The following is a 21,984-nucleotide window of genomic DNA, read 5'->3' on the forward strand; positions in this document are numbered from 1 at the left end:
AACATACTTACACTTAGTCTTCTACAGTTTGCTAATTGTTTTAGGTCGATTACAGTGGTTAAAATGCTCTAGAAAGGTTTTTCCATTTGGTAAAGAAATCATCATTTTTGTATCAAACAATATTCTTTGAGACATTTTTAAAATTAAAATTGTAACATTTAAAAAAAAACTGAACCTGAATGATATTTCACATTTTTATAAGAATGTAAGGGTGAGGATAAGCACCCATTTTGAAAATAAATATTTTAGTATTTTGATGTTAAAACTGATTAATATAGATAGGTATATGAAAGGAATTAGATTTTCGTTCAACAAATAGAGTTGAGGTCTACATTCTTGTGGGAACGGTAGTGCGAGAGCATTATGTTCTTGCTCTCGGCTCTTCTTTCATAATAGTTGGAGTTACTGCTGATTTTTCAGCCTTTTGTTATGCTGAGCTGGCAAACCGTTGCCCTTCAGCTGGACGCTCGTATTGCTATTCCTACATCTATGTTGGTGAAAGGTACATTATTTAATATAATACTTATTCATATTGTAAAACTTTGAATGCTTACATCATTATTATTTTGTAATTCTTCAATATTTCTTGGATAATCGGCTGAGTTTTGATTTTGGAGTGTACCACCATGTGTATCTTAGTCATCCGTGGCATTTCTTTTAATTCGGTGCATGCATTTTATTATTAAAGAATAATTATATGCAAACTAATTTCCAACATTTGATGTCACATATTATGTTCTTTTTTCAAGCATTGATCTTTAAAGGCTCAAATGGTCTACAATCTTTTTCAACAATTTTGTTCCCAAGCTCGGGCTATCATGTGTTTGGAATTAAGGAGGTATTTATTATTATTATTATTATTATTATTATTATTATTATTTTGTTTCTAAATAGTTATTTTAAAATAAAATGAATATTTATTTATTAATTTATTTTTTTACAGGTTATTTGTTCAAAACATATTTTCAGAGTTTAGGACCTCTTTGGGTCTTTTTTTACATGGTTTTTTGTTGATATTTCAGATTTAGTTTTGATAGGGAACAATCAAAGTATTAGACAATTTTAAGATTTAGTCTTCATTAAAGCTTACCAATAGAAAATTTTAAGTTTTGTAAAGTTTGTTAACCACTACAAAACACTAATATCTATTGCGTGTATCATATTGGTAATTTATAACATTAATAAAAATGTTTGTAATTGTTTATATTATCATATTTTATCGTTTTTGTTTTATTATTACCCTGTGTACTACATGTGTTTTTGTTTTGTTTTATTTAATTATATATTTTTTACTAACCCGTGTATCACACGGGTTCTAACCTAGCTTAATATATACTAGTATCAAGATCCCCACGTTGCGAGGGCGTGAAACCGTAATCCCATCAAATAAAGTCGTAGAGTAGCTTATTGTGGTGCAACTAAATTGCCATACCAACAGCTTATTGTGGTGCAACTAAATTGCCATACCAAAACAACAAACGTAATAGGCTTATAGATCATCATCACCTCCAAATCCTTATAGATACCTTAAACTATCCTCTTGAGCTTCAACCATTTCTATAAGTCGTTTCGATGACCATTTCTATAAGTCGTTTCAAAGCCATCGACGTCCAACTCCAAGTGCAAGTCTAAAATCAAATTAGGGTGAAAATCATATTTGAGAAACATGTTTATGCTAAGAATTAGCCTTCAACACCTATAAAAATCTTTTAAAGCTTTCACGTTAAATCATGATACATACCTTATATGAATCTAGAAGGTTTGTAGTGTTTGAATTAGAAAAGGGTTGTAGTGTTTGAATTAGAATTATGAGAGACCCTATTTCCTTTGTTACATAATGTATTATGATAGAAGTGCCCTTATTTCTTTTGTTACATAATGTATTATGATATCACATTGCAAGCATATAAGATTTTATTGTAACAAAACATGTATAAGTAAATCTTTAACACTTCATTCACATATCAATCATTTATTGCAATTTTAATTTGTCGAACATGATGTTTTTGTATCGAGTGATTGTTTTGGAACACCATTCAAGGTTCGTTATAGTAATGCAGACAAAGGTAATGAACAAAGCACGTAGTTACAAACATTAACAAAGGTAATTTTAGAATTCAATTGTAGGTTCAACTAAATCCCGCTGCAACGAACAACATAAACGCCAGACCACAACCAACACCACGTCACTGTCACCTACGGAACCGAAAACGACAGAATCGATGTGGCATCCAAAAACAATATAAATCAAGGTCGTAACCGTTGTAGCCTAGCCGCCATAGACGACCAGAAACGGCCGCTGACAACACCACAACATTGTCTATTGACTTTCTAAACGCCACCGCCAACACCACACTACTGTCACCCAGTGTTCCAATACGAAACCCGGTGACAACAGATATCAAGGTCGTTTCCAGAAACAAAATCAAGGTCGTAACCGTAGCCGCTGAAGCCTTGTCGCCGCCATAGACGATCGTAAATGGCTAGTGGGCACAGCAAGATAACACATAAACAACCACATGTCACCGATGGTGGGTTTTATAAACCCTCGAGCAGTGGTGAACTGAACAACCGGCTATGGTCAAACAAACACAGGCGGTGGTGACCACCGTCGCACAATCACGAAACCTTTAATCAACAATTTAAAGTGGTTCAATCAATTGGTTCCTGAACACTATGATGATCAACATCCACAACCACAAAGACCTTTAACATCATCATACTCTGCCGTCGCACCTTGTAACCATCTCAGCCATCAATTTAGTAACCGACAACTACCTCTCCGCCTCTGGTAGAAAGGATGAGATCTCAAATTCAAAACCCATGGCTTCGAGGATAGAGAGAGAGAGAAAGAACAAAGAAGAAAGATGGGGATGGTAGGTAGAAGTGGTGGGTTGAGGTAAAAGAAAGAAAATCCAGTGCATGTGATTCTAAACTAAGAACACGTATAATCCGACTCAAAACACGTGTATTGCAACAAAGCTAATGAAAATTGTATAACAAACTTAGCCAACAGTACAACAAAATAAAGCCTAATAAAAGGAATAGTGAAATACTGAGTGATCTGAAAGTTGTAAAATATAATATATATATATATATACACAGTGGCGAAGCTTGGACTGAGGCGCCCGGGAGCCATATGTATTTTAATGTATTGACACAATTTTGCTTACTTGGGTATAGCAATTGACAAATCAAGATTTAATTGTTTCATTGCTTCTTAACTTTTGGCATCATAATTTTGCTTAGAACTCAGGTTAGTACTCTGCAGTCTACTTCTTAATTTCTTAGGTGATAATTGATGTTTTTAACAACCTTAGGTGATAATTGATAACGTGATAACTTAGTTTAATATCTAATGTCAAATCGAAACCGTAAGTTTGTAGATGATCACTCAAAAAGGCTAAAAAATTTAAACGAGATAGATTTTTTAATGAAGGCCTCAATATTTAAAATAGCTTTAGGCCTCCAAAAACGTTGAGCCGGCCCTGTACACTACTGCGCAAAAAAACAGGGAGGGTCGGGGCTACCACTGGCTCCAATGAAGATGCGCCCCTGTATGTATATATGTATATATATATATATATTATAAAATTATGAGAGAGTGACAATTACAACCTACCATTTGTATATGGCATTTGTGTGTAGATTCAGATATTAACTTAAAAATAGAAATTAGGTTGAAGGAGTCAAGGTGGTTGATGGTTTGGTAATATGAATGCCATCAATTCATTTTATGTAACTAAGATTTGCTTAGCACCAAACGAAAATCCCGTAAGTTTCATTACAAACTAAGAGATGAAGGGCGCACACTCATTCAAACCTAATATGATTTTCAATTTTGACAAACCATACAGGCTAAAAGGGTGCACACCTTACGAATTAAGAGGTGGAGGGTGCACACTCACCTTACAAAGACCTCCATCCCAACGTGAGTAACAACCATTTCATCCTTTAAGTGTAATGGTGTTCCACGCCCTTTGCCTACGTGGCAAGGGCACCATACCCATTTAATAATGTCCACAACGAATAGCGTTAGTATTAATACAAGTTCTAAAATGATCGAAGAAATTTCTTTCATCACAATCTAAATTGCAGTAATTTCTTCACTTTCAAACGCCAATTAAAATCACTATTAGTGAAAGGTGGCGAAAGTTGTAGTTGTGAATTGTGATGGGGGCGTAAAGAGCTACAATATTGAATTATGTTCAATGATAGCGCTCTCTCTCTAAAGCTTAAAAATTAACCGGTCGAATTTGTTTAGCATTTCCAAAAATAATACTTACCGACCCGACCTAGAAATTCCATAAAAGCCGTCTGAATCTAGGAGAGCCTCACGATTCATTTAATTATATTAGCTACAATAAATTTATTTTTGTATATTGTTATCTATATAAGTTCATATTTTAAGGGTTCATTCACACTAGTCATACAAAACATTCAAAATCTCGAGGAAAGCCATGCCTATGTGTTCTAGAAATACACAAACTAAAAAGATTTTAAAACTATTAGGTTATGTGTAGTGGAGGGGCTTCAAAATGAGGCAATTTGTGCCATGTGCTCAGTAAAGAGTGTTTTTATTTTAGGGGTGTAATGGTGTTATAACCCATTATATATATATATATATCTCACACACAACATATTATAATAATAATATTTCCCAAACATCCACCTCGGACAAGAATTTGTTGCCCACCCCCAACCCCAAATATTTCGCCTCTTTTGTAGCTTGCCCCAAAAACTTCGTTATCGCCCGTTATTACAGGCCACTACATATGCCCTTAAAGATTATAGAACTAGTGATAAAAAAAAATAAATTTGAGTGTATTTTCCTATCTTAATTGCGTATAACAAAACCAAATTTACACGTGGCATAAAGTTTCGAGCGGTGGAATCTTGAAGTCTCCTATTGTCGGTTCCCAGTACAAATGACAAATCTCATCAAAACACTACATGCAAACACACTAAACTGTAACAATGGAAGAAGACATGAACAAAGAGAAACCAAACATCAATGAAGAAGACTTACAAACCAAACTTCTCACTAACAATAATAATAACAATGTTCAAAAGGGTGGTCTCAAAACCATGCCATTCATCATTGGTACGCTCTTGTAAACTAACCTATCAATTTATTGTTTGATTTTGAATTATATTTTGTTTCGGGCAGCGAACGAAGCATTCGAGAGAGTTGCGAGTGGCGGATCGATGGCTAACATGATATTGTATCTTATGGAAGCTTATCATATGGAAGCTGTGACTGGAACTAGCGTAATGTACATGATATCGGCCTTTTCGTGTAGTCTCTCCATTGTTGGGGCTTTTGTCTCCGACTCTTATTTGGGTCGGTTTCGGGCTATTGCGATCGGATCTTTCTCCAGTTTTCTTGTAAGTTGAAAGTAGAACGGGTTAGGTTGAGCCGGCCGGGTTTGGGTCATGAGTGACAACGAGTTTGGTCGGAACGAGTCGAATGAAAAATGGGTTATTTTGGTTCGGGTCACAAGGGTTCGGGTCGAAACATGTTTCTTATTGTTTTCAACACCGGTTACGCTTGTATAAATCAATGTTGCAAAAGTATGTTTGCAAGGCCGAGTACTCCTTAAGTAATTCGTCTAGTTACTAAAAATCAATCAAAAGCGGTCAACCTCTCACCCAGAATCGGATCTAGTCGGCCAACTTGGCCCGACATTGACTTAAAAATATAAAACATAATTCATGTATCCAATGAATATCATCTTTTAATTAATTATTACCAAGTTTTAGAATAGTTTAGAATTCTCTATTTACATTACTATTCACCTATTTTGTTTTGCTATACGTATTAGTCAACTTATCGTTTGACATATATATATAATATCCAAAAATTATTCTTTTATATTACAGTGTCTGAGTACACTCAACTCTCCAGTCTCCCCAGTCGGTCGTCATGGATCTACCTAACCACTTTTGCAACCTTGGTTTAAATGTGCGCTGATTTGATTACATGTTGCGCGATTTGATTACACATGTTTAATGCTAGTTACGCACATTCCATTGCCTTAACACACGGTTATTTGATACTTGAGCTTGAGCTCAGTTCAATTCGAGATCTTATCTTTTTATAAAGCTTAAGCTCAATCAGTGAATTGTTTTTTCAATATGAGGTATGGCTTGTTTATTATATATTAATTAATTCATACACATTATGTTTATTATTTCTACATATATTTAGAAACTTTTAAACGCGCCTAAACTTATGAAATTAATACATAGACCTTCAAAAGAGGTAAAACTTAAACCACACAAGGCTCGAGCTTGGGCTTGGTCTTGATAACTAGACGAGCTTTATTTGAGGTTTGGGCTTGGCTCATGATTGAAAAAGCTCGGATCGTTTCCAGCTTTCCATCGATATGGCTTGAGTAGCTCACGTGTAGCATGAAAGCCAACACCGGCTTAACTCGGTTTCCCATTTTACTAGTTTCTATTTTATTTCAGGGGATGACTCTTCTCTGGCTGACATCTATGATTCCACAATTAACACCTTCCGAACACGAAACCGGCAGCAAGCCAACACCGGCTCAACTCGGTTTCCTGTTGGCATCTTTGGGTCTAATCTCAACCGACTCGGCTTGCATCAAACCTTGTTCCATGGCCTTTGGTGCTGACCAATTCAAACACCATAACAACCCCAGGCTCATGGATAGCTACTTTAACTGGTACTATGCTACCTTGGCAGTTTCCGCGGTTATTACGTCTACTGTTGTGGTCTACATTCAAGACCATTTTGGTTGGCGGGTTGGGTTTGCGGTTCCAGTTTTGGTCATGCTCTTTTCTACTCTCGTGTTTCTACTCGGGTCATCGCTTTATGTCAAAGTTAAAGTCGACAAGATCACGTTTTCAGGTTTTGTTCAAGTTTTAATAGTTGCTTTTAAGAATCGTAAGATCCGTCTTCTTCCCAGTGACAGCTATAACCATAGCGAAGAAATGGATCGAGTTGAGCTAACTGACAACTTAAGGTTTGACAACTAATACGAACTAAAGCATGTTTTGACACGTTATGTTACATGTTTTTTTAATGCCGGTTTGAGTAATAACCTAACTCGTGTTATTTGTTATGTTAGGTTTCTGAACAAGGCATGTGTCGTTAGAGATGCGAGTCCAAGTAGCATCCCCACGGTCGAAAAGGTGGAATCTCTGAAATCCATAATTCGGATAATACCAATTTGGTCATCGGGCATTCTACCAAGTACATGCTTTGTGACCACATTCCCAATACTTCAAGCCAAACAGATGAACCGAAATATCACCTCATGGCTTGAGATCCCGGCTGCATCTTACGTCATGTTCTCTATTTTGACCGTCTTGATATGGATCACATTTTACGACCGAATTCTGGTCCCGTTACTAGCAAAATTTACAAATGAACCACGCGGGCTCCACCCAAAAACCCGAATTGGAATTGGGTTTATATTGCCAGTCATAGCCATGGTAGTAGCTGCAATCATGGAAACCATAAGACGTGACTTAGCAAACAAAAATTTGCCGGTTAACATGTCAGCAATGTGGCTAGCCCCACAGTTTATGTTACTGGGTTTAACCGATGCGTTTAATACAATTGGGCAGATGGAGTTTTATTACTCTGAGCTCCCAAAAAGTATGGCGAGTTTAGTGATGGCTGTGTTTTTGTTGAGTGCTGCGATTTCTGCCTTCGTTGGATACCTTTTAAATAATATTGTGAACTCTGTTACGAGCCAAGGAGGTGGCATACGTTGGCTATCGAGTGATATCAACGAGGGCCATTTGAATTACTATTACTGGTTGCTTAGTTTCGTGAATTTGCTCAACTTTTTCTACTACTTATTTTGTTGTCGTATTCATCACTCGTCGGGAAGTAGGGTGTTACATGAGGTCGGTGAAGGACGGGATAGCATTGAAGACATTATCCATTGCTAGGTTTATCCAAGGCGTTTGCGCAGGTGGAGTTTTGTTATTCCGAGTTCCTGAATGGTACGACGAGTTTAGCTATGACCGTGTTTTGGGTAAGCGCAGCGGTTACTTATGTCGCTGGATGCCTTGTGACTAATACTGTGTAGGTAGTGACGTAATCTGGCTATCGAGTGATCAATGAGGGCCATGCCGAATTACAACTATTGTTGTCTAGTTTTATGAGTTTGCTTGACTTTTTCTATTACTTTGAATTTGTTTTCACATGAGGTTGTTGAAGAAGGCTCTTTTTTTCAAACGGCAAATTTCATAAAAAGCTGACGGGAAACTAGCAAAAACCCGAAGACAAACAATCAACGAAACCAGATAGAGACAGGCAAACATCAACATCAGAAAAAACCCGTAAAAAACCAGAAAGGAAACATGTTGAAGAAGGATTTGATGGCATAAAAATCACACTATTAGTTTTAACTTTATGCTTTTAAATACAATTGGTAAAAGTTAGTTATAGACTGAGTTGAATTTATGACTTACAAATAACTGAGTTGAACTAAAAGAAATAGAAATCAAAGTCCGTTAAAGAATTCAAATTCCATATGAAGGAGTTTTTATCAGTGTTTTAAAGCTATGTAAAAACATTGGGTTGGGATAATAAAACCACACCATTGAATTAATGTTCACTAAGGCTATGTGTGCTATGTGTTGTGTGATAGCGAGCAAAAATTAAAATTGTGTGCTATAGGATAACCAGTAAAAACTAGTTATTACATCACGTTACTGCTTTTATGTGGTGGTGTAAGTATTTAGGAATTTGAAATTTGAAATCCTATTTCAATACTGTGCGCTAATGTTAAGTGCAATAAATGTGGTAAATGAATTTACATTTATCAATTTAAATTACTTTTACCGTCACTTATATCCATGCATACATATTACGACAAACTAATTTAAAGATTTCTAGCCAATATTAATAAATACATAAACTCATTTTATAATTACAAATAACAAAAAAAATCTACACGTGGCATATAGTTCCAAGCGGTGGAATTTTGAAGTTTCCTATAATCAGTCACAACATGCAAACTTAGTAAACTGCAACCCCATCCATCAACAATGGAACAAGACATGAATCATGAGAAACCAAACATCAATGAAGAAGACTTACAAACCAAATTACTCACTAACAATAATAATAATAATGTTCAAAAGGGTGGTCTCAAAACCATGCCATTCATCATTGGTATATATGCTCTTGAAAATTAACCTGTCAATTTATTGTTTGATTTTGAATTATATTTTGTTTTCGGGCAGCGAACGAGGCGTTCGAGAGAGTTGCGAGTGGCGGATCGATGGCTAACATGATATTGTATCTAATGGAAGTTTATAATATGGAAGCTGTGGCTGGAACAAGTGTGATCTACATGATTTCGGCTTTGTCTTGTAGTCTCTCCATTGTTGGGGCTTTTGTCTCGGACTCGTGTTTGGGTCGCTTTCGGGCTATTGCCATCGGCTCTTTCTCCAGTCTCCTTGTAAGTCAAAAGTTAGGTCTGGCGGGTTCGGGTCAGAATGGGTTAGAGTAGGAACGGGTCGATTTAATAAGGGTTATTTTTGTTCGGGTCGAAAGGGTTTTGGGTTAAAAAAATGTTTTGTTCGATTTCGGCTCGGTGAGAGCTCTTTTTTTCTAAAGATCGAGGTTGGCTCGCTAGTTATTTTTCAAGCTCGGCTTGGCTCATTTATTATTTAATTTATATACGTTATAAATTATTTTAGCTAGTATAGCTCCTTAAACAAGTCAAAGCTGGGCTCAAGCTCGACTTTGCAATGTGAAATTAATACACAGAAGTTCAAAAGAGGTAAAACTTAAAAATACACAATGCCTGTTCAAAAGAGGTAAAACTTAAAAATACACAATGCCTGTGAAGGTTTAACGAGCCTAAACAAGCTTCCCATTCAAGGCGTTGAGCCTATATGAGCTTCCCATTCCCATTCGAGGCTCGAGGTCGGCTCAGTAACTAAACGATCTTTATTGAAGGCTTGGGCTCGGCTCGAGCTTGCAAAAGCTCGGGTCATTTTGAGCTTTTTATCAATCCAAGCCATGAGCAGCTTGGCTCATTTGCGCCCCTTGTCAAAAGCATCCCATCTTACTAGTTTCTGTTTAATTTTATTTATTACTTTTTTTCGGTTAGTTTACATTATATTATTGTTGTTACAGGGGATGACTTTTCTCTGGTTGACTGCCATGGTTCCACAGTTAACACCTTCAGAACCCGGAACCGGTTTCTGTCTACCAACACCAGCTCAACTTGGTTTCCTGTTGGTATCTTTGGGTCTAATCACAACCGGCTCGGCCTGCATCAAACCTTGTTCCATGGCCTTTGGTGCGGACCAGTTTAAACACCATAACAACCCGAGGCTAACGGATAGCTACTTTAACTGGTACTATGCGACTTTGGCTATTTCAGCACTTGTTACTTCTACTGTTGTGGTCTACATTCAAGAACAATTTGGTTGGCGAATCGGGTTTGCGGTTCCTGTTTTGGTCATGCTATGTTCTACTCTCGCGTTCCTACTCGGGTCATCTCTTTATGTCAAAGTCAAAGTCAACAAGAGCCTGTTTTCGGGTTTTATTCAAGTTTTAATAGTTGCTTATAGGAACCGAAATATCCATCTTCTTCCCGGTGACAACTATAACCATAGCGATGGCATGGATCCAGTTGAGCTAACGGACAACTTAAGGTTTGACAATTAAAATGAATTATATCATGTTTTTTTCTCTCATGTGGGACAAAATTAAAATAATACACATTAAACGGGTTAAACATGACAAATTAATTACACATGTTAAATATACTCGTTTTGACTTGTTAGCTAACATGTTTTGTTTGAGTAATAATCTAACTTGCATTATTTTGTATTTTAGGTTTTACATGAAAAATAACCATTTAGTTAGACAGTGTTAAAAAAACCAGTTTTGACTCGTTAGCTGACATGTTTCTCTTTATGCCTATTTGAGTAATAATCTAACTTATGCTATCTTTTAATTTAGGTGTCTTAACAAAGCGTGTGTTGTTAGAGATGCGATTCCACGTAATGTCCCCACAGTCGAAACGGTGGAATCCCTCAAATCAGTAATTGGGATAATACCAATTTGGTCATCAGGCATTCTGCCACATACATGCTTTGTGAGTACATTCCCGATACTTCAAGCCAAAAAGATGAACCGAAATATTGCCCCATGGCTTGAAATCCCGGCTGCATCTTACGGAGTGTTCTCTCTTTTGACCGTCCTGATATGGGTCACATTTTACGACCGAGTTCTGGTCCCATTGCTAGCAAAATTTACAAATGAACCATGCGGGCTCCACCCGAAAACCAGAATTGGAATCGGGTTAATATTGTCAATCATAGCCATGGTAGTAGCCGCAATCATGGAAACCATAAGACGTGATTTAGCAAACACAAACTCTTCGGCCGACATGTCAGCAATGTGGTTGGTCCCACAGTATATCTTACTAGGTTTAAACGACGCGTTTAACACAATCGGGCGGATGGAACTTTACTACTCCGAGCTCCCAAAAAGTATGGGGAGTTTAGCAATGGCTGTGTTTTTGTTGAGCGCGGCGGTTGCTGATTTCGTTGGATACCTTTTGACTAATACCGTGGACTTTGTTACGAGCCATAAAGGTGGCGTAAGTTGGCTATCAAGTGATATCGATGCAGGCCACGTGAATTACTACTATTGGTTGCTTTGTTTCGTGAATTTGCTCAACTTTTTCTACTACTTATATTGTTGTCGTATTCATCGCTCGTCAGAAAGTAGGTTGTTACATGATGTCAGTGAAGAACGACGCGATAGAGTTGAGCACAATATTTGAGTTTTAACTATTAATGTTTCAATAAGTTGGTGTTTATTTGAAGCTATAAAATTTAGCTGTTTATGTATTAGACTATTATTATCAATGACTTACTATTATTAGTATGTGTACTCAGTTATGATATGATCTAGACATATAATCTACTTATTTGTGACATGTTTAATTCTTTGGACCATCAAACTTAATGCTTGTTATGACAATATCTTGGGTTGGTGTAAGTTGAAACGTCACATTAAAGTGATATATATTCCTTTGCAATTATTGTTTTTGTGTAATCTTCAGGTCTCTCAGTTTCACTTACTGCTCACATAATATCCACCAATATGGAAGCACACTTGAATCAAGAACAATCAAGCAGTACCGATGCCGAGTTACAAACGAAGTTACTCCCCGACAATCATCGTGGTGATCATGTTCGGAAGGGCGGTCTACGAACCATGCCCTTCATTATCGGTCAACATCATCAAATTCTTCTCTCATTGTTAATTATCAATTTGATTTTTGTTTTTGATTGTGTTCGTGTTTGTGTTTGGGGCAGTGAACGTAACGTTTGAGGGAATTGCGAGCTATGGATTGATGATGAACATGATTTTCTATTTAATACAAGTTTATCACATGGAAGCTGTGACCGCAAGCACCGTATACTACATCTGGTCAGCACTTTTCCATGGTCTCTCCGTTTTCGGAGGTTTCATAGCCGACGCTTACTTGGGTCGCTTTCGGGTCATTTCTATCGGGTCTTTCGTCGGTTTTTTGGTAAGTATCATGCATATTCGCTTGTTCAAGTGTTTGCATTTGTTGGTTGTTCGAATAACATTAGACGACGTGTCTGTTCGGTTCGTTTACAAGTCTATCATCATTTACCGTTAGGGATGTATTTCAACCCCAAAATGTCCATCACTATAACGTCTGAGGCAAAGTCTGATAGGGTGCAAAGTCTGATAATACTAGTGCCAAGTGGGATCCTCTAAATGGCTAAGAAGAGCCTCGTCTGACAACAAATAAGTGAAGCGTCGATTGTATAGAACTTGGACATTTTGGGAATTATAAAAGTTGGGAATTATCCCTTTTTTATTTTAATGAGCTGAAAAGTTGACCTCCAGCTCAGCTCGTAAATACTTACGCCTACTCGATTAATTTCTTGTACAATTTTATTATGACGCACTGATAAATAGATTTATAAAAAGTGCACATGATGCAAAATAAGAAATATTCTACTTATTATTTTCTTTTACAAACATTTTTTTTGAGCAAGCCATGAGCTTTTTGTACAACTTATTTACCTTTACAACATAATATTGTTGCTATAGGGGATGAGTTTTCTCTGGATGACGACCATGGTTCCACAATTAACACCTTCAGCTTCATCTTGCCAAGAAGCCAGCACCCGTTGCAGCCCACCGACATTGACCCAACTCGGTTTCCTTTTTGCATCTTTGGGTCTAATCTCAATTGGGACGGGCTGCATCCGACCATGCTCCCTAGCCTTTGGCGCAGACCAGCTCAAACACCATAACAACCAGAGGCTCATTGATAGCTACTTTAACTGGTATTTTGCTTCCTTTGCTTTTTCCGCAATTATTGCTTCTACTGTGGTGGTCTACATTCAAGACCATTTTGGTTGGCAAATCGGGTTTGTGGTTCCGGTTTTCGTGATCTTCTGTGCGGCTCTCGTGTTCGTACTCGGGTCGCCTCTTTATGTCAAAGTTAAAGTCAACGAGAGCCCGTTCTCAGGTTTCGGACAAGTTTTAATCAATGCTTTTAGGAACCGTAAGATCCACCTTCTTCCCGCTAAATGCTATAACCATAGCAATGATATGGACCGGCTTGAGCCAACCGACAACTTAAGGTTAGTTACAAAATCATGTGAATGTTTTATAAATTTACTTCAACAATCTAACGGGCCAAAATAAAAAATGACACACACTAAACTGGTTAAAAAGTGCCAAAAATGTCATTTCCAATGTGAAACAATCCGACCCGTGTTTTAACCCATTATCTAACATGTGTTATTTTGTCTTCTAGGTTTCTTAACAAAGCATGTGTTGTTAGAGATGCGAGCATCGGTTCTTCAAGCCCAAACTCATGTAGCGATCCCACAGTCGAAAAGGTAGAATCTCTCAAATCCTTAATTCAGATAATACCAATTTGGTCATCGGGCATTCTAGTATACACGATCATTTTACAAAGTTTCCCGATACTTCAAGCCGAAAAAATGAATCGAAACATTGTCTCATGGTTCCAAATCCCGGCTGCATCTTTCAACTTGTTCATGCGTTTGACAGTCACAATCTGGATCCCGTTTTACGATCGCATTTTGGTCCCATTTCTAGCAAAGTTCACGCACGAGCCTCATGGGATCAATCCAAAAACACGAATGGGAGTCGGGCTAATATTTTTGATCATGGCCATGGTAGTATCCGCAATTGTGGAAACCGTAAGGCGTGATTTAGCAAACTCAAATCCGTCGGTTGACATGTCCGCAATGTGGTTAGTCCCACAATATGCATTACTAGGTTTAACCGAAGCGTTTAGTGGAATTGGACAACTGGAGTTTTATTACTCGGAGCTCCCAAAAAGTATGTCAAGTTTTGCAATGGCAGCATTCATGGTGAGCTCCGCGATTGCTTCACTCATTGCGAGTCTTTTAGCTAATATTGTGGACTCGGTTACCGGCCAAGGAGGTAACGTAAGTTGGTTATCTAGTGATATCAATTACGGTCATGGGGATTACTACTATTGGTTGATTTGTTTCTTGTGTTTGCTAAACTTTTTCTACTACTTGATCTGTTGTCGTGTTCATCGAAGTTTTTCTTCAGAAAGTAGGTTGTCCCATGTAGTCGATGAAGAAGTATCCGGTAGCAATGAAGACAAACTTTGAGTTTTAACTTTTAAATTTTAATGTAATTGTTATGTTGGGTAAAAATTTGTTGGAATAAGTTGAATTATGATAGGTAGTTTTTCAGTAGTAAACATAAAGGTGTCTTATATGTTTACATGTAAACATATATAAATGGAATTTTTTTTCCCACAAAATGCTAAAGTAATGCTAGATATCAACTATGGAAATAGGATGAGATCGATATTGAAACCAAAATGAGTAACAAGATAGACCGAATATCGTACTGATTATGGCAGTATAGGACCGGTTGAGATGAATTCGCTCGCTATTTTTTTTGTGTGGCTGCTAGTGTGATGAGTGAAGGTAAGACATCGTGGTCGTCATAGCAGCAACGACAATGCTGTTGGTGTCATGATGGTTATGGCGGCGGTGGTGATGAATGTATGTAGCATTGCAGTGGTGCATTTAGTGACGATGGTAGCGGTGTAGTTTCCGTCATGGTAGGTGAGGGTGCGATGATGTGGACGGTGGTGATGGCGAAGGTGTAGGTTGCGTTGACGGTGGTGATACTGGTGGTGTTTGGGGTGAGATGGACAAACAATAGCCCTTGGTGGCATTTGTAAGGCCCCGTTTTGTTTATTAGTCTTTTGTATTTACTCGTTCTATTATTGTTGTATCTTAGTTATCTTGTCGGTTTATTTCCTTTTATGTTTGAGCCTATAAACAAAAGTCCATGTGGGCCCATTTAATGAAAGAGTGCATGATATGCTCTCACCTATATAAGGTGGAACATACACATGCACAAACAACCCTTTTGTCATATTATCTTATTTATTCACCAACTCTCTCCCTCTCTCACTTTCTACTTCGAGTAATAAGAAACCAAAACAAGATTCGAGATCTCAGTTCCTCACTAGTGATTTCCGCTAGCTAGTGTTGAGATTGATCCAAGTAAACTAGTTGTTTGTTGTTTGATCTGTCCATAGGATCTACAATTGGTATCAGAGCTTCTGGGCACTACTAGTTGTAGATCGTGGGTCATAACCTTGGGATTTTGGTCTTGTTTGTGTGTTAAAGACTTGATTTCAAGTGTTTCAGTGGGTCTACAAGTTCACTAGTTGATAAAAGTGTGGAAGAAAAGTGTACTTTGCTTCGAGTGTGTGTTAAAGTGGTTGTTTGTGTGTTCTTGTGGTGCTAAAGTTGTTATAATTCAAGATTTAAGTGGTTAAAATCTTCAAAATGAATGGTTCTTAGATCTTCAAAATGAATGGTTCAAAAGATACAAGATCCCATGTGTGATTCTTCTTAACGACCTTAATTTCTTCAAGCATTACTCACTGTCATTCGTTCTTTGTGACAACTGATGGTCTGGTAAAAGTCGTGTATATTATTATATTATTTGTTTACTTTTAGTTTAAATATTATATGAACTTTGGTACTTCAAGCGTGTTTATGTGTTTCAAGATACTTGACGTTAAGGACGCTTATCGGGATGAATCGCGCTTGGAACGAAGATGTAGTAGACTCATGATGATTGGCACGCTTTCCTATGCAAAATAAAGAGAAGAAAATAAAGTTGGTGTGTCAGATGCCCCTTAGCGCGGCGCTAAGGGGTCCTGAGGGTGATGTGAGAGTATCTCTAAGATCATCAGACAACTGAGTCATTAGCCCGGCGCTAAAGACTCACCCCCTGGATGTTAGCGCCGGGCTAACATCCCTCATGACGGGAAAACTACCCTAACATTGATATAATTAGTTTTGAGCCCCTATTTCGATCTATCCTTCATTCCATCAACCAAGTACAAGCCCTATGACGATTTTCCACCATCCCGAAGCCTCCGGTTCGTCCGTGCATCAAATGCTTTTGTCCTCTCATCAGATAAGCTAATCCTTTGTGATGGCGATGTCAGGCTAAACCATTTATTCACATTAGGCTAGGGTTTTGTGTAAACTGACTTTGATCATATTCTATGTTTTAAATGAGTATGAACTTGATTGAATGATTTTAATCTTGTTTACTTTATGAATTGATTGTTTAAACAGTTTATGATTTTGATTATCAAACTTTGCGTCACTTTTCTGGTTGTGTTCATCACATGTAGGGTTAGCTCTTATGTCATTGAACCAATAATCGTTAGGCATTGCTTATAACTGATTTTCATATTTTAAATTGGTAATTGGGTAAACCGGGGTTCAGTTGTGTCAACAATTCGGTTAGGGTAACCGTTAGGTTTAGTAATTACTGCGCAATTAATCTTATGAATCTGTGATTAGTTGGTCGTCACATTACCTGAACCTGAAGTGAATCATTTTCTCATTATTGTTTAAAGTTCACTTAAAGTAATCGTGGTTTACTAAATCATCTTTTCTAAACCGCTTGACATCGCATATCCGCCTTAGTTATTTAATTAATAATTATGAACTATACTTGCACTTTCCACTGATTCCCTGTGGAGACGACCTTACTTACCCATACTAGTTATAGGTATTTAAGTCTTATAAATACTTGTTTTTGGTAAGAGCACGACATCTACATCAAAATGGCGCCGTTGCCGGGGAATCAACGAGCAAAGTACTAGTTTAGTGTTTTTGTTTACTTTTAGTTTTACTTTATTTTTGTCAGTTTTACGCTTGGTATTTGTGTGTCTTATGTGTGTAGGTAACTCAAGATGACGTGGAGTTGGGTCTATGATCCGCATGAAGGATATAAGGTCGTGGAGGATGATGACTCATACCATACACATTCATATCATGGCCCACCTTCAGCAAACTCTCAAGGCTTTTACGAGTCAGATAACCAAAGGAGCTTCAACCAGCAGGGTCGCAACATGCTGTACCAAAATCATTCATCGCCTCAATCAAATTATCGGGGTTATTTTGGGTCAACAACAGGCAACCAAGAAAATTTTTATCAAAGCAATTATCAATCTGAGAAAATAATTAATGGTTACCAGTTTGAGGATGATTCTGAGTATGATAGTGATGGGCCCGAGACGCTAAGTTTTGTAAATTATCAAGAGGATGAGGGCTACTATTCTGATGAATACCTTCAACCGACATACGAAGAAGTCCCTCACTATTATAATCAAGTTGCGTACAATCACAGAGAGATTCCGGGGGGGGGGGGGTATAATAAGGGGTATCAAAAGGGTTATCGGCAAGGTCAAGGTCAGGAAGCAATTCAAGGTCAAAATTCATTTCAAGATTTGGAAGTATTAACATTGTTAAACATTCAGATGACACTGTTAAAAGACCTCAGTCGGAGAACGGAAGTTCACGAAAAGGCTAATGCTTCTCAAGATAAATTGATGAGCCAACTAATTGATGATTTAACCCAAATTAAGCGAGACATGGAAGAGGAGGAAGTTGATCAATCAGAGAATGAAGTTGAGGATGTGGTTGTGGAGACTAATACCACACCAATTCCTCTAGTTACCAAAGAGCCAATGAATGCATCGTTTGTGGTTGTTGATAAGGATATAAAGGGAGAGAGTTCGGATCTTTTGGGGCATGAGTTGAATGTTTAGACCCGATTGAACATATAACAACCTTTAAATAACCGGTGATTGAAGTAACCCAGGTGAATCCCAATCATTCTTCCATTTTGTTCACGCATATAAATGAAGATTGGGGTGGTTATGCAAGTTCAAAGAAGAGGAATGTGAGTTTGGAAGACCTTGAGCAAAACATGGTTAAGTGGCCTTGTATTCGGTTTACACACATGTCCACCACAGAGAAAAAGGTATGGGCACAAAATTTTAACTACCGAGCTTACGCCGGAAACTCGACGGAAAATTGTTCAGTTCGGCCCCGTTTAAATCCTAGTGTTTCAACCAGAAGCAAGAGTGTGTGGATTCGAGTTGATAACTATTGGGAATATGTTGAACACTCAGAAAGTAAATGTGCATTCACATCAGCTAATATTTGTTCATTAAACATACTAAACATGATGGAATACGCGATGCCGAGGTGTGTCAAGTACCGAGATTTTAAAGAATATTCGGTAGGGAAGTGTCCGCTTAGACTACTGTAAACGCCATACCAGGTAACGGTCTGGCTGAGGACCTTAACAAAAACTTAGCGCTGACCGGGAGGCAACCTGAATTTTGTTTTATGGTTTGTATATTTTTTCTAGTTTTTTATATTTTAAATCGTTTGTCTCGAGTGTTCAGGTAGCCCTTAGCGCGACGCTAAGGTCTCAACCCCTGGATGTTAGCGCCGCGCTAAACGCACTTTTCACATAAATTTTGGCCGAATTTTTTTATGTTGAAAAATTTTTCTCTGTTTCAAAATTTTTCATTTTCATGAATTCCTTAGCCATATTTTCAACATATAAACTTATAATACATACCTGGCATTCCGTTTACTTGATATTTTTCTTACCAACACACCCGAGAAACAATCTGCGTTTCGTCTTCCCACACTCAATCTTTGTACTGCACTAAACACTCGAGACAAGCTATTAAAAATATAAAAAGCTAGAAAAAAATACAAACCATAAAACAAAATCCGGGTTGCCTCTCGGTCAGCGCTAAGTTTTTGTTAAGGTCTTTAGCCAGAGCGTTACCTGGTATGATGTTTACGGTAGTCTAAGCGGACACTTCCCTACTGAATTCCCTTTAAAGGCTTGGTACTTGACACACCTTGGCTCCGAGTCTTCCATCATGTTTAGTATGTTTAATGAACAAATACTAGCCGATGTAAATTCACATTTACTTTATGAGTGTTCAAAATATTCCCAATAGTTAACAACTCGAATCCACAGACTCTTGCTTCTGACTGAAACACTAGGATTCAAACGGGGCCGAACTGAACATTTTCCCATCGAGTTTCCGGCGTAAGCTATGTAGTTAAAATTTTATGCCCATACCTACTTCTTGGTGGTGGACATGTGTGTAAACCGAATACAAGGCCACTTCACCATGTTTTGCTCAAGGTCTTCCAAACTCACATTCCTCTTCTTTGAACTTGCACAATCACCCCAATCTTCATTTATATGCGTGAACAAAATGGAAGAACGATTGGGATTCACCTGGGTTACTTCAATCACTGGTTTTTTAAAGGTTGTTATATGTCCAATCAGGTCTAAACATTCAACTCATTCCCCAAAAGATCCGAACTCTCTCCCTTTATATCCTCATCAGCAACCACAAACGATGCATTCATTGGCTCTTTGGTAACTAGAGGAATTGGTGCGGTATTAGTCTCCACAACCACATCCTCAACTTCATTCTCTGATTGATCAACATCCTCCTCTTCCATGTCTAGCTTAATTTGGGCTAAATCATCAATTAGTTGGCACATCAATTTATCTTGAGAAGCATTAGCCTTTTCGTGAACTTTTGTTCTCCGACTGAGGTCTTTTAACAGTGTCATCTAACTGTTTAACAATGTTAATACTTCCGAATCTTGAAATGAATTTTGACCTTGAACTGCTTCCTGACCTGACCTTGCTGATAGCCCTTTAGATACCCCTTATTATATCCCCCCCGGAATCTCTCTATGATTGTACACAACTTGATTATAATAGTGAGGGACTTCTTTGTATGTCGGTTGAAGGTATTCATCAGAATAGTATCCCTCGTCCTCTTGATAATTTACAAAACTTAGCGTCTCGGGCCCATTACTATCATACTCAGTATCATCCTCAAACTGGTAACCATTAATTCTTTTCTCAGATTGATAACTGCTTTGATAAAAATTTTCTTGGTTGCCTGTTGTTGACCTAAAATAACCCCGATAATTTGATTGAGGCGATGAATGATTTTGGTACTGTCTGTTGTGACCCTGCTGGTTGAAGCTCCTTTGGTTATCTGACTCGTAAAAGCCTTGAGAGTTTGCTGAAGGTGGGCATGATATGAATGTGTATGGTACGATTCATCATCCTCCACGACCTTATATCCTTCATGTGGACCATAGACCCAACTCCACGTCATCCTGAGTTACCTACACACATAAGACACACAAATACCAAGCGTAAAACTAACAAAAATAAAGTAAAACTAAAAGTAAACAAAACACTAAACTAGCACTTTGCGCGTTGATTCCCTGGCAACGGCGCATTTTGATGTAGATGTCGTGCTCGAATCAAAAACAAGTATTTAAAAGACTTAAATACCTATAACTAGTATGGGTAAGTAAAGTCGTCTCCACAGAGAATCAATGGAAAGTGCAAGTAAAGTTCATAATTATTAATTAACTAGCGGGTAGAGCCCGCATTGCTGGGGCATATGCCATAATCAAATAAGTGGAAGACATCAATTCAAAGGAGTCACACATCAATTGTTGAGAATCACATTATCAGTTGCAAAAGCATACTAAGTTACTAACATAGTGAAAGCAGAAGAAAATGGAAAGTGAAGTGTAGTTTTGGTACGGTCACTCAGTAAAAGAAAAACGTGAGTTTTAAAGCCAAGAGGTAGATGGCAACATGAGATTGGAAATAGTGGGTTAACTAATTGTAAGAAATAGTGGGTTAACTATACAAAACCCAATGTTCAACCTACAAAGCAGTTGGTACAACCAGTTATACAACACTATCTTAAAAATTGTTATATATATAATTAACTAAGGTGGACAGACGATGTCAAGTGGTTTAGAAAAGATGATTTAGTAAAACAAGATTACTTTAAGTGAACTGTAAACAATAATGAGAAAATGATTCACTTCAGGTTCAGGTTATATGATGACCAACTAATCACATATACATAAGATTAATTGCGCAATAATTACTAAACCTAACAGTTACCCTAACCGAATTGTTAACACAACTAAACCCCGGTTTACCCAATTACCAGTTTAAAATATGAAAATCAGTTATAAGCAATGACAAACGAGTATTGGTTCAATGCCATAAGAGCTAACCCTACATGTGATGAACACAACCAGAAAAGTGATGCAAAGTTTGATAATCAAAATCATAAACTGTTTAAACAATCAATTCAAAATGTAAAACAATATTAAAATCATTCAATCAAGTTCTTACTTATTCAAAACATATAATCTGATCAAAATCAGTTTACACAAAACCCTAGCCTAAAGTGAATAAATGGTTTAGCCTGACATCGGCATCACAAATGATTCGCTTATCTAATGAGAGGACGATAGCATGCGATGTACGAACGAACCAGAGGCTTCGGGATGGTTGGAAATCATCCTAAGGCTTGTACTTGGTTTATGGAATGAAGGATAGGTCGAAATAGGGGCTCAAAACTAATTATATCAATGTTACGACAATTTTCCCGTCAGGAGGGATGTTAGCACGACGCTAACATCCAGGTGGTGAGTCTTTAGCGCCGCGCTAAAGACTCAATTGTCTGATGATCTTAGAGATACTCTAACATC

The 21,984-nt window shown here is 37.6% G+C and overlaps 3 protein-coding genes across 3 annotated transcripts; all 3 read left to right on the forward strand.

Moving 5' to 3' along the window:
- Positions 1-4,977: 4,977 nt before the first annotated feature.
- On the forward strand, positions 4,978-7,934 carry LOC143565461 (protein NRT1/ PTR FAMILY 1.2-like). Its single transcript, XM_077052425.1, has 4 exons — positions 4,978-5,104; positions 5,171-5,388; positions 6,475-6,995; positions 7,101-7,934. The coding sequence occupies exons 1-4, from the start codon at positions 4,978-4,980 to the stop codon at positions 7,930-7,932; spliced, it is 1,698 nt and encodes a 565-aa protein (XP_076908540.1). The 3' UTR covers positions 7,933-7,934.
- A 1,001-nt stretch (positions 7,935-8,935) lies between these two features.
- On the forward strand, positions 8,936-11,941 carry LOC143565462 (protein NRT1/ PTR FAMILY 1.2-like). The gene is made up of 4 exons (XM_077052426.1): positions 8,936-9,163; positions 9,235-9,452; positions 10,136-10,659; positions 10,970-11,941. The coding sequence occupies exons 1-4, from the start codon at positions 9,037-9,039 to the stop codon at positions 11,796-11,798; spliced, it is 1,698 nt and encodes a 565-aa protein (XP_076908541.1). The 5' UTR covers positions 8,936-9,036; the 3' UTR covers positions 11,799-11,941.
- Positions 11,942-12,040: 99 nt separating this feature from the next.
- LOC143565467 (protein NRT1/ PTR FAMILY 1.2-like) lies at positions 12,041-15,391 on the forward strand. The gene is made up of 4 exons (XM_077052431.1): positions 12,041-12,251; positions 12,337-12,554; positions 13,109-13,647; positions 13,824-15,391. Exons 1-4 carry the CDS (start codon positions 12,122-12,124, stop codon positions 14,677-14,679), a joined length of 1,743 nt encoding a protein of 580 aa, XP_076908546.1. The 5' UTR covers positions 12,041-12,121; the 3' UTR covers positions 14,680-15,391.
- Positions 15,392-21,984: the final 6,593 nt, after the last annotated feature.

Source organism: Bidens hawaiensis, unplaced genomic scaffold (genome assembly GCF_021521415.1).
Source record: "Bidens hawaiensis isolate Kalapana, Puna unplaced genomic scaffold, B.hawaiensis_p1.1 tig00022343_1, whole genome shotgun sequence".
Classification (NCBI taxonomy): domain Eukaryota; kingdom Viridiplantae; phylum Streptophyta; class Magnoliopsida; order Asterales; family Asteraceae; genus Bidens; species Bidens hawaiensis.